The following is a 12,960-nucleotide window of genomic DNA, read 5'->3' on the forward strand; positions in this document are numbered from 1 at the left end:
GAAAGAGCAAATGAATAATCACTCAAATTAGAACACTCTTGAATAATACTTTGCTTTGAAAAATTAACCTTTAATACATTTGAAAAAAAATTCAATGAAAAGTACATAGTGGCTATGAAACTACTCCCTGCTTTCTTGCATCATGGAACAATACAAGAGGGATGACTTCAAGGAACTGGTGACAGCAATTTTCAGTCTCACTATGAGGTGTTACGGAAGGTTGTAACTTAAAAGAACTACTACTATAGTAGCCATCAGCTGATGCAGTAATTTTGTACCACTTCATCTGCTCTGCATATGTAGTAACTTGTGATAGACCTATGAACCATACTCAAGTTTCAGATTTATTTGCTTGCAAAAACATATTTTAAAAGGTTGCTCATTTCTTTAACATTAGCACTGGGTAATGCCATACTGTCACAGGTTGGTGATTGTGCTGCCAAATTTTCTAGTTTTTCATAACTCCACCATAAACATTTCAAATTGCTAAAATATTTGACGTAGAAAACTGACTTCTGCCAATTTCACATAAATATTTTTCATAAAGGATTTCACTCTGTACCCTACATATGCACTTGACAGAATGTAATAGCTTCTAAAGCACCAGTTAATGCTGTTGAGTGGCTTAATCCCATTTTGTCTAAGTATGTATTTTCATGACTGATTATAATGGCACAAAAGCAATGATGATTTATCAGTTATATAATAAACATGTTTAAAATTGTTTATGTAACTCTATGATAAACCTGACAGGAATATCATGCCAATGTCTGCACACATTCCAGATTTCATTTCCATTTACTTATTAACATGAAAAGCAAAGAAAATGAACTACAAAGGGGCAGATCCTCAGCTTGTGTAAATTGTCAGATGGGCCTATGGTATTTTACATCAGTTGAGGATTGGCACCAAAAAGTCTAAGGTACCTTTAAAAAACTAACTCAGACCCTGGTTCTGTAAACATACTCTCATTGAATTAAACATGGTACCTAAAATTGATAAATCTAAGAAATACAATGAGGTTAATAAAGATCTGCTGTGTTGTGCTTATATAGCGCAGTATATAAGGTACTGTCTGTTAAATGCCCAGTGTGAAGATTTCTGAAATACCCAGAAATGAGCAATGAAATAAGAAGTTGTGCATTTCCTGGCTTTTGTCTGTAACCTAGATTCTTAACATTATTTTAACATATGGGGATGAATGGGGTCGCACCTAATTGCTTTACCACTATGCACCCTCCCTACTTGAAAACCTGATCATAGGAAGGATATGTCTCTCCTTTTATTCAGAGAAGACCAAACAGCATATACTCCTGGGGGAGTTTTGCACCACTGTGCAATGCAGAATTTTGCAGAAATTAATGTTGTGCATACAGAATTTCCTTTTCGTCCCACAGAAATGGGCTGCAGAGATGTTCGCTGCCACTAGGGACACTGGACCCAGCAGAGCCCAGCTCGCAAATAGAAGACAAGGCTCGGGGAGAGAATTAGAGGGTTCCCAGCAACTGCAGTTCCCAGCATGTCCTGAAAGAATGAGGTGGTGGCATGCAGGAAACTCCATGCAAGCCCAGGACCCAGCATCCCTCTGGATCCCTGGCCTCTAGGGAGAAGAGGGTGTGAGTGTCTGGGCTGAGGGGGGCTGCGGCTGGGCTCTGCGGGGGGTAGGGGTGTGAGTGTTTGGCTGTGACTGGGCTCTCAGGGGATAGGGGGTGTGAGTATCTGGGCTGGGGGGGCCATGGATGAGCTCTGGGGAGTTGGGGGTGTGAGTGTCTGGCCTCCTGGCTGGGAGGCGTGTGGTGTCTGGACCCCCAGCTGGTCTCAAGGTGGGGAGGGGGAAGAGAAACAGGAACTGGGTTGTCACAGGGGTTTCTTTAACTCTCTACCCCTCAGGAAATTTTAAATAAATTACCAAAATAATTGAAACTGGTGTGATTATATAGTGGTATTTTGACAAATAACATTTGCAGAATTTTAAAATCTTGTGCGCAGATTTTTTTATTTTTTGGCACAGAATTCCCCCAGGCATAAGCATAGAATTGGTATATGGGAGTGCAGGGATAGATGCAGTGGCTACACCACACACTCCCATCTTTACATCAAACCTTTGAAAGTTCATATGTGCTCCCTGCAGTTAAGGCTTCTTTGATTGGGACAGGAGTGTAAATTCCCTTTGGGAGCTGGTGTATTTTTGAGTGGATGTCGATGGGGAGAAGGGGGGAATTAGGTACTTCTGTGAAGCTCTGTACTTTGCCCTCTCAATGGTGTAGGGCAAGTGATTCCTTAGGAAGCTATGCATCCAGATTATAATAGGAGGTCAGGCTTCACCGTACATAATAGCTTCATCATAAGTTGAAGCTTTTGTTCTCTCTTGATACCTGGTATTCACAGAAGGGAGAAATCACACCAAGCCTTTACCACCACCCCAAAGAGTGGTATTTATGAGAAATGCCATTATTTATCTGCGTTCTCTGACCCTCCATCCCCCACTGGTTTTATCAGCAGATGGTATGATATAGCTTCAACACAATTGTACAATATGATCCTAGCAAAACCTATTTTCTTGGTCAAAGATGTTCAAACTGTCAGCTCTATATAGTTGTAGATAGACATATGACGTATGAAAGAAAAATTAGCTGGCGATTTAAATATACTTAAAACACATCAAGAAGTAAATCCATAATACTTTTGCACATTGCAGATAGACAACACAGAAAGAAATTTTCCATTGTAGCCTGCTATTCTGAATTATGCCATTTTCTTTCACAAACACCTTGAATTTGAATACATACACACACAGAAACTTGCCCAGCAGAAAGGGAAAGTTAATCTGTGCAGGAAAAAGAGCTTTCTTAGGGGTTTGTCCAGGACTATGGAACAAGCTTGCACAGGATCTAAGAGCCACCTGAAGCATTGCCACATTCCATACCAAGTGTGAGGTGCACTTTCTGGACATTGCTTTCAATAATACAAGCACATAGCACAACTGGTATAAAATAAATGAATACATAATATATATTAAAAATAAAATAGAATAGAATAAAACAATCCTCCCCTAATTATCTCTTTGGAGAGAGAAAAAGGGAGGAAGGGAGGGAAAGAGACACATGTGACAAATGCCTATCACTTACTGTTTACTGCATTTCTGGAAGGTGTTCAGATGTTACGGTTGTATGAGTGGTATAAATACCTACACAGAACATTTTCTTTTTGGACTTTACAGCCTTATTAAACATCCTGTAAGTCTTACTGTAAACTTGGCTACTTTTATATTCTCTGTCAAGTATACTAAAACAGTGAATAGGTCATAATCTGAGAACTGAATGAAAATGCCTTTTTAAATAAGAGACAGAGGTATGAAATAAATGGCAGCCAACCACCAAAACTAATCCCAAATAAATTCAATAATTTAACTTTAGTTCAGTTGAAAATGCCATTTTGACAGTGTAAAGTACTTGATGTAATCTAATTCAATAATAAGGCATTATAAGGAATAATTTCTGATTTACAAGAACCCATGTCCTATCTCCTTTGATCATAATCATCTCATTCACTCGCATGGCAAAACAGTGATAAAATATAATACAACTTACGCAAATTATTTGCAGGTGGCCTTGCCTCCATGTTTTCATAATGTTGCACATGAACTACAATGTTTAGGTCTCTTTCCATGTGATCTGTTGTGCAAGGACCCTGAGGTCGCATAACATCAGCAAGAGCCCTAAAGAACAAAAATTAACTTAATTAGAATAAATCTGCTGCAAAATCTATAATGCAGTTGCAATGTACTCTGGTCTTTTTAGTTCTCGATATTGTACATTACAACATATGTACTGCAGAGTCACAGTTTAATAGGGGCCTGAGCCTGCTCCCATTGACATCAAAGAGAGTTTTGACACTGACTTCAGTAGGAGCAGGACTGGCACTAGGTGTATACTCTATAAGTACCTGATCCATTACTGTGCCATAGAAAATAATTGGCCCCCTGCAAAAGCCCTGGCCTTAGGCAAAGGAATGATATGGCATGTGTTATTAATGTCTTCAGGGTTCAGTGCAAGTGTTTTCAGTTCTGTACCTCACTGACCATTGTTTGTCTCCTTTGTCACCAGATTTGGACCATTTAATCAATTTTTAAAGAGAATGGATGTTTTTACTAGGCACTATGCCCAGTTTAGTATAATTTTGTGTAAAATTACATACAGTATCCTAGATACTGCATCTGGTTTATAAATTAATAAATAAATACATTCACTATGAAAGTCGAGGCAAATACAGTACAGCTCTTCCACTGAACCAGTGTGACAGGAGTTATTTTCCTAGTTATGTGCTATATTGAAATATTGAACAGTAACTCCATATAAATGTGTGGGTTACAGATAGATAAATCTTGAGCTAGATCTTGCTCTCAAAATGCAGATAGAAACTTTGGTGCACATAAGATAAACAATGATATGTTCCCTCATGTTTGTGGAAATGTTTATGCTATTAGAATGTGAGGTACAATTCTGATTGTGTTACACCTGATGATACTGTAAAAAGTTAGAAGAAGGTAACCAAAATTATTTAAAGTACCGAAGCAACATTTCAATATGAAGCAATATTTATACAGCAAGAGTAGCAGAGCTGGCTTACATAGCTGAGAAAAAGGCCACTAGCAGAGATCTCATAGGGGTATGTACAATATGATCCTGAAAGGAAAGGATTATATCACAAACCACAGTTTGAAAACAAGTTATGCCCGGAAGCTGGGAGAGCACTCCTATCTAATGAATGTATGCAGAACTTGTTTATACAAAACAAATTGTTTATGTCAGCATTATAGATTTAATTCAAGAGGCAGCTGGACACATTTTTGGAAAAAGAAGAAAAGCAAATGACAGATCCCACCTTCATTCTGGGAGTTAAAATGGTGTAATCTCATAATGCAGAGATTAGTATTTCCCAAGTCTAGGAGACCAGACTTTTAGAGATGGCCTTTTCGTTGCCTTTAATGTTACTGTAAATATTATTCATTATATACTCTAAATAACATCCCACATACTACCAGATTAACTGTTCCCTGTGTTTGAAAATACCAATGAAGTCTTCACCATTTCAAAAGGGGTTCAGGGTGTTAGGTATCCAACTCCTATTATTTTAAATTGCTTTTAAAATCCAAACCTTAGAAAACCTGGGCACATTTTGATTGTCTAATACTAATTCAAAAGTATGTGCTTGTTTGCTAATTACTGAATATTCAACCAGGCATTAAGAATGCCAAAAGCCAGGATAAAAGAAAGAAACCTCTTTATCTGCAGGGTGTCTTTTGTTGTTTTTTTAACAAAACATTACCTCAATTTATATTGTAGTAAACGAGTAAAGGGCCTGATCTTTCAAGGAGCTGAACATCTCATGCAAGATGCTGCACACTCTTATCTGTCATTTACATCAATGAAAATTAAGAATGCTCAGCACTTCATAGAACCCCCCCAAAAAAGATATATATAATGTATATAGGGTGACCAGATGTCCTGATTTTATAGGGACAGTCCCAATTTTGGGGTCTTTTTCTTATATAGACTCCTATTACCCCCTACCCCCATCCCGATTTTTCACACTTGCTGTCTTGTCACCCTATATATATAGGAGACCAAACATAGATGACATATTATTGTCTTAATTAATATTACAGATTAAGAGTCACATTCTACCCTTTTGAGGATTTGCTCATGTAATTTTAAATGTTAGTGGATGTTTATGTACCACAATGAGAACATAAAGTACTTGGTATAGGGTACTTGTTTTTCTGAAACTGTATGTAGATACAACAGGTTGTTGGGTAGGGCTTCTCCCTCCATGCATTTGGCTAACCTGAGTAAATACGACCATGTCTTTACTCTTTACCCATATATAGTTTTTCACTTGCTGACTTTGCTTCTGTATTGTACCTCTGTCGAGGTACAATACAGAATGGTAGAATGGTACTATCTTATAAATATCTGAAGAAGGTGTCATTAAAGTTCTCATTGGGAAATTAAATAAATAAGAGACTTATATTGGCACTATACATATACATATACATTCTTAATGAATTTAAGAAAATGCATACTACAGGATGAGATAATCTTCAAATCAGAGATGTTGTCTGTTCCCTACACTGATAATGATGGAAATCATACATATATGGAGCAATGTCTTCGACCTATGAGATCAGCCCAAAGCTATTAAAAAGTGTCACAAATCTTCAGGATATCTCTTATTGTAATATTTTGCTCTCTGGATCTATAATGCTGTTTTAAGAAGTTATAAAGCATATCTAGCCAGGCAATTCCCTTATGGCTACAAGCTTGAAGAGGTTCATACAGATGTAATTTCATGAAAGGTTAGTTGTCAGTTTTTTTGGTTCCAAAAGTGGGTCAAAGCCAATCTGGGAAATAATTTCACACAAAGGATTTCAGCATTTTGGCAATCCAGACTATTTTTGTCCCCAAGCACACTCCTTTTGGAAAATCAGCACATTCTGGAGGGTGGGAAAATTCAGGTGGTTCATAAGATATACAGGAGGCAGCTTTCAGGTGGGTTCATAAGATATTTGGGAGGCTGCTTTCAAACTATCACAAACATTTAAGTTATAACAAAAACAGGAGCTATAACAGTGCAGATCTGATTGCAGACTTTGGCCTTTAGGCCCTTTACTGCTCTTGATTTATGTGCACATCTCCCATGTGAAGTGGGGCAGTATATGATGCTGCATTTTTATTTACAAAAAAATTCCTTCTGTGGAGGAGAGGTAAAGTCTATTGGAAACTCTGCAAGGATCACTTTTGGGGGTTCCTTTCCTATTCACCCCTCAAGGGAGATGTTTCTCTACTTGAACTGGCAGTAAAAGGATGCGACTTTGCAGCCCAGAAATCCTGTTGAGCCTAGTGCTCTGATGAACACCAACTGCATCCTAGGGCAACAACTTGGGGAGACAGAAACCTCTCCACTGCTACCCAGCTTCCCCATCTCACCTGGCAACATAGCTCCCTCAGAAGGGAGGATACCCTACCATAAGTCTTCCCACCACCACCACATCTACCTGCACCTTACTTCCTTTCATAGGAGATCGAAGATTCAGAGGGAGAATTAATGCTCTCTTGGACACTTTATTCCTTTCTTAGACACTAGTTCTCTTTCTTTGCCTATGGATAAAGAAAACACTTTAATTCTCTTAACTTTGAACAAATTTACCTAAAGAAGACCAAGAGGTAGCATTAGGAATTAGGAATACACAATACTTTAGAATCCCATGGGAAGCATATCATGAGTGATCCTTCTCCCCCTCCCCTTATCTTCTTCCACTTTCACCCAACACCACAATCTAAAGAGACTAATATATTAAAATGTAACAAGGGTCACACTTTGCCTTGTTTGTCTAAACTACAGGAACTACCCAGCATCCCTAAAAAGGTATGAATTAGTTTGATGGTTTTCACTGAATAAATCTGCTTACCATGTTAATGTTTTTTCTGCATTTTAACTGACAAATAATCTATAAAACTTCAAAATGGCCATTTAATGTCAAAACAAATGTCTTCATATAGCAGCAAGCAGAGTGCAGTGTATGGTAAAAGAAACCATATCTGATCATTCTAATAGCCAGGTTGTGACACCCTTGTTCACATAAGTACCTTACTTGGCTAGCAGATCTATGGACTGTCTGCATAAAGAAGTACTCCACAAGATGAGTAAGAATGACACAGTCTAGCCCTAAATTAGACAACATTCTTATTCCCTACATGCATATACAAAATTTCAGATTAAAAGTAGCTTTCAGCAATGTAATGTGATTAAAAATAAAGCTTTGCATGTTTTGGTCATTAGTAATAAAATAGGCACACCAGTATATTGTGTATTATATTTCCGATAAGTAATATCACTCTTTCTTTAAGTGAATTTGTTTGTAAAGTTAAAAGGATTCAAGTGTTTCAGGCATCCATTAGCTAGTTAAGGAAGCTAAAGCAATAGTGTCCCTCCTTGTTAGCGATATTCTCAGCCTGGCCTGGGAGATGAGACATTGTCAAATGAGGGAATAAAAAGGCAAATCAGCTTCTGTGTTCTTCTCACTACCAGCCAAAATAGATAGCACTGGAAACCAAGCAAACTACTTTAATGAAAAATAGTAAAATCTTTAACCAGGATTTCTAATATCAAGTCCATCATTTCAACATGGCCTAACTGACTCACTCATGACTAGGGCTTTATAATTTATATGATTTAAAAAATGAGATTGCATGTAGGCAGAGCATAGGAAGCCATGTTCATTTCTTATAGACCTCGTGGGGATTGGTGCCATATAAGAAGGTAGTTATCTAGATAGGATATATAGTGTCTTACTTACTAGTACTATGAAATGTTTTTTAGCAAGTACTTATGTTTACATCGTAAAACTTAGTGCAGAGCTCTGCCCCCCTTCTTTCTCCCCCAGAACCCTGAAACAAGCCAGGATATGGTGCTTTGGTTAAACAGGTTGAGGACAAGGAGATTGCCGTTCATTTTAAAGGGAACCCTTAGGCAGCCTCTGAAAATCTCAGCTACTGTGTGAAAAATTAAATTAAGCATCCAAATTCCCTAGATGGTTATAAAAATCCCACCATGTATGTTTGTGATGAGAACTTTTGAAAAAGTTGTAGCAATTTCCTAACAGCTGTGGAATATCCATTGTGTGTACTGAGTGGGCGTCTGTTTATCATCCTGACTCTTGTAGGTTCCTACAACCTCTGAAATAATCCTACCTTAAGAGATCTATGAATAAAAAAGTACATGAGTTTGAACAATATTAACTAATCAGGACAACAGCTGTCCTTTCTGAGCCCCACTTCAGCAATCTAATCTATATACAGGTCTGAAGGGGCTTAGAATGATATTCCATCCCCTATAATTCTGTATCCATAGGCTTAGGGATAGAAATATCATTTCAGAACCCTTCATACCTTTATCTGATAGAGAGAAAATAGATATATCCTTTTAGAGGTTTTTTAAACCAAATATTTCTACTACTGGAAATGTGACTGACTGATCTAACCAGAGCTGAACAGAGATGGATGCACTGTTTTCACCTTCTCTCTGTCATGTGTTTGGTTGTTTGGTTTTTTTTGCAAATGAAGTGTCTAAACTCACCTGCTGTTTTACCTGCATGTAAACACTACAGAAATGGAATGAGGCAGATGGGAATAAAGCTATTTTACCAAAGCTTTGGCTAACAGATACAGGGTAGGGTTTATAATTTTTTTCAGGATTCATGTATTCTTTTTATCAATTTAGTGGGTCAGGATTCTCAAAATGTCTTACTATTTATACCCTGCTTAACAAAGACAGTCTCCCCAGAATTACCACAGACTCATAGTGTTGAGTTGACTAAAAATTCTATGGTCTGTTTTGTTCCTCAGTAGTAAAGATGAATCCATATCAGCCAGTATATAAATAGCAAATAATTGCTAGTGAACTGGTGATGCATTCGCAGCACTATTTTTGGTGGCTTCTCTGTTCATTTCAGGGGAGGCTGTTAATCACAAAGCAATACAGAAACTTGGACAAGAAATAAGGCTCCAGGTGTTGTCGATCTCTTGAACTATCTTTCCGAGGGTGACTCCTGAGCCAAGCTTTAAAGCTCTGACTGTGAATTACTCCATTTCTATTGACCACCAGTCAGGGAGATAGAAAACCTTCTGCCATGCTGCATGTCCGCTAGAAGGTGTCCTTGCAATTGTATTTCATTTCCAAAGTTGACCAAGATGCTGGAATCAATTTAGACTCTTTAATGGCGCTATATGCCTTTTTAAAAAAAAATCTGCAAATGTCTTTCCCCATCTGTTTTACTTTCCTGTGTCTGGGATTAGCATAATGAATCAGACAGACTGAAAACTGGACAAATATGTTATCCCTTGATTCTGAAGTGCTGTGACAATCTGGGTGCTGGAGTATGATGTTAAAGCAATTGGGCTGTGTCCTGAGCTGCCCACCTGCCTACCCACCAGCAGGCAGCCAGTCCCTGGAGCAGGCAAGTACACAGCATGCCTCACTCTAGGTAGGGGAGGTTCTCTTTGATGTAACCCAGCCATTGCATTGTGGACACACAGAGTGTAACACACACACAACAAAGACTTTTATGTTCCATATTTGGTTACATTTTGCCTCTGTAGCAACTGGGGGGGACAGGCTTGATATGCAGGCAGCTTGGTTACATTAAACGTTAGAATCCTTCTACAATAGGTCCCTTTTGGTCTCTCCCTCGCTACCCCCCAACCTCATTTTCAGGACAAAGAGCTCTCACACTTTCAGGGGGTGGGGGAGGGGGAGGGAAAGTCCTGTCAACACCATTTTGCAGTGGGAGAGGGAGGGAGGGATGGATGGGATTTGTTTACATCCTTCTGTTGAGAGATAAAAACCTTGTCGGGGCTTGTCGGGGGAACCCAGCAGCCCCCCTTGAGGCTGATTCAAACCCCGCATTTGTGGCTGGACTTGGGCTTTTTTGGTTTGAGACAATATTTCCAAGAACAGTTATTGGCTCTTGTCGGGGAGAGGGGCGAACACTGCAGGTTAAAAACGGGTTAGTGGCTGGGCAGTTTCGGCAATGCTGGCTGGTGCGCCTGGCCGTGTGAGTCAGAAGCCGGGTCTGGGGGGCAGCCCTGGAGCCCTGCTCTCCAAAGTTGGTCTGTCTAGTCTGTCCCTGCGGCGGAGCCTGGCTGGCGGGAGTTGTTTGCTTAGCAGGAACACATGGGCTCCGGTATAGTCTCCGGGTGGGGGGAGGGGTCCCCGCTGCCTGGCGCGGCGCCTTACCTGGACATGTGCTCCCGCTGCGGTCTGTGCGCCTTCTCCAGCCCCAGCTTGGTGAAGATCCCCACCAGCACCATGACCGCCACCACCCCGCAGATGATGTAGACGATGAGGTTGGTTTTATCCCTGGTGGGGTCGTGCAGGGGGTCGTCGATGCGGGCAGGAGGCTTCCCCGTGTTCATCCACACCGGCGTCTCGTAGTTCGTGCAGGTGCTTTGATCCAGCCGGGTCCTCTTGAACTTGCAGCAGAACCTGAAGCCACAAGTGCCGCAGCAGAAGACGAACTCCCCCGAGCTGCAGTTGAACGGCGGGTCCCACTGGCCCATCACGTCGAAGTAGCCCCGGCAGAAGTCCGGGGTCGGGGGCGGCTCCGAGGCGTCTCCGTGCTCCCCAAGGCTGGAGTGGTTCCCCCCGGAGAGCACCACGATGCTGCCCAGGTGCTGCCCGGCTTTCTCCTGCGCCCGGCACACCAGCGTGAGCAGGTCCGCCACCAAGCATCCGAGGGCCAGCCGGAGGAAGCCCTTCATCCTGCCTCCCAGCCCGGCCGCTGCGATGCCGCCGCCGCCGCCTCTCGAGCTGCTGGCTGCTGCGCTGCGCCAGGAGCCGAACATACAGGGGCTCGGGCGGGGGGCCACGCGCTCGCTCAGCCCGCTCGCGCCTGCAGCAGCCTGGTCCGCGCGGGCAGGGGCAGGGGCAGGAGCTGGGCGCCGAGCCGCCCCCTGCCTGGCGGGCTCCCCAGCCCCGGCAGCTCCCAGCGAGCGGAGCGAAGTGAGCGGCACTTGTGGAATCGAGAGTGGAGCGTGCGGGAGAAGGGGAGCGAGGAGGAGGAGGAGTGGAGCGGGGTGGAGGGGGCAGGGGGAGTGAGGGGGCAGAGATGAGAGGAGGGCTGGGGGGAAGGAGCGGTGGGGCTGGGGAGAGCGGGCGGGGTGAGGTGCGGGCTCCGCAGAGCAGGGGAGAAGCGGGCGCCGGGAGAAGCTCCTCGCGTAGCCTTGTGAAATCTGCAGGCACCGGGGAAACCCCCCTTCCCGCGCCCTGTGAGAAAGCCCGGCCCGTCCTACGAGAAAACTCTCTCCCTCAGAAGAGGAGCCCATGGAGCCCCACCTGAGACGAGGGGCTGGTGCATCCTGACAGCGTCCGCGAGAGAGCGCGGGGTGCACGGGCTCCCTGCAGCAGCCAGCTGACGGGCAAGCGCTGTCACCAAGGGGAAAATCCGATTTGGTGGGCAGTGTGGGTATGAGCGAGGGAGATGCGGATTTGGAAAGCTAAAGCCGTCTAGCGAGGCGCCTGCATGAGCCCCGGCGACGCCTCCTCGGCTGACAGTACCAACAAGCACAGCCAGAGCAGCCCCCTTCAGCTGTAGCTGCCCACTGCTCCCAGTCATTCGGTTATATAACATGGGCCTCCGCGAGGAGGGTGTTTCACACACGAGCCAAGGTGCAATAGCTGCTCCTCCCCCCCCCTCCCTTCCGAAGCCCTGACCTGTACATTGCGGCCAATTTCTCCCCGGCCCACTCCCAGCCCCCAACTGGCCCGTTGTGAGAGAGGAGCTGCCCGCCGCCTGGGGAGAGAGCGTGCCAGTGGGGATGAAAGGGACAATCAGACACATGGCTCAGCCCTTCTGGAAATAAGAGATAAGAGGGACTGAGAAATGCTAGAGGCAGATGTCTGGGACGAGGCTGGAAACCTCGCTGAGGTGATACCCCCGATGCATTCCTTCAGGAGAGCCCAGAGAGTCACGTGGGAGACGAACAACGACCTTTGCACCAGTTTGCAATGACTTTGCTTTTACTCCGCACCTTTGGATTCTGACCTCACGTCCCTCAAAATGGGGGCAGGATTTGAACATATACGGGAATTATATGGTACTTGGAGGGCGGGGAGAGAGGCTGCCACTTTCCTGATACTTGAAGAGAACAGTTTACTATGTAAAACCCTTCTTACACCCTAATCCTCTTTTATCAGTCTCTTAAGATTCACTTACCTATATAACGAATGCAATAGAGGCCAGAACAATTCTAAACGTGTGTGTATGAGACTATGGCTATTACATGGCAGGGAGTGTAAAGATGGTGCACTAGTTCTAGCCAATGCTATGGAATGATCCTACATTCTTGTCTTTCATACCTGAACTCCCGTGTATCAGCTATTTAAGAAAGCACTTTATCA

At 42.9% G+C, this 12,960-nt stretch overlaps 1 protein-coding gene across 2 annotated transcripts in view; it reads right to left on the reverse strand.

The window, feature by feature from the left end:
* Positions 1–12,179, reverse strand: part of SHISA9 (shisa family member 9) — a 261,033-nt gene extending 248,854 nt beyond the window's left edge. The window contains exons 1-2 of one of the 2 annotated variants that reach the window (XM_005307587.4): positions 10,798–12,179; positions 3,591–3,718 (exon numbers count right to left, since the gene is read on the reverse strand). In XM_005307587.4, coding sequence (XP_005307644.2) covers positions 3,591–3,718; positions 10,798–11,885 — 1,216 coding nt within the window. In that variant the 5' untranslated portion in view covers positions 11,886–12,179. The remainder of the gene's footprint in view (positions 1–3,590; positions 3,719–10,797) is intronic. The other variant, XM_005307588.5, reaches the window with a different exon arrangement.
* Between the last annotated feature and the right edge of the window lie 781 nt (positions 12,180–12,960).

Source organism: Chrysemys picta, chromosome 10, assembly GCF_011386835.1.
Source record: "Chrysemys picta bellii isolate R12L10 chromosome 10, ASM1138683v2, whole genome shotgun sequence".
NCBI lineage: Eukaryota > Metazoa > Chordata > Testudines > Emydidae > Chrysemys > Chrysemys picta.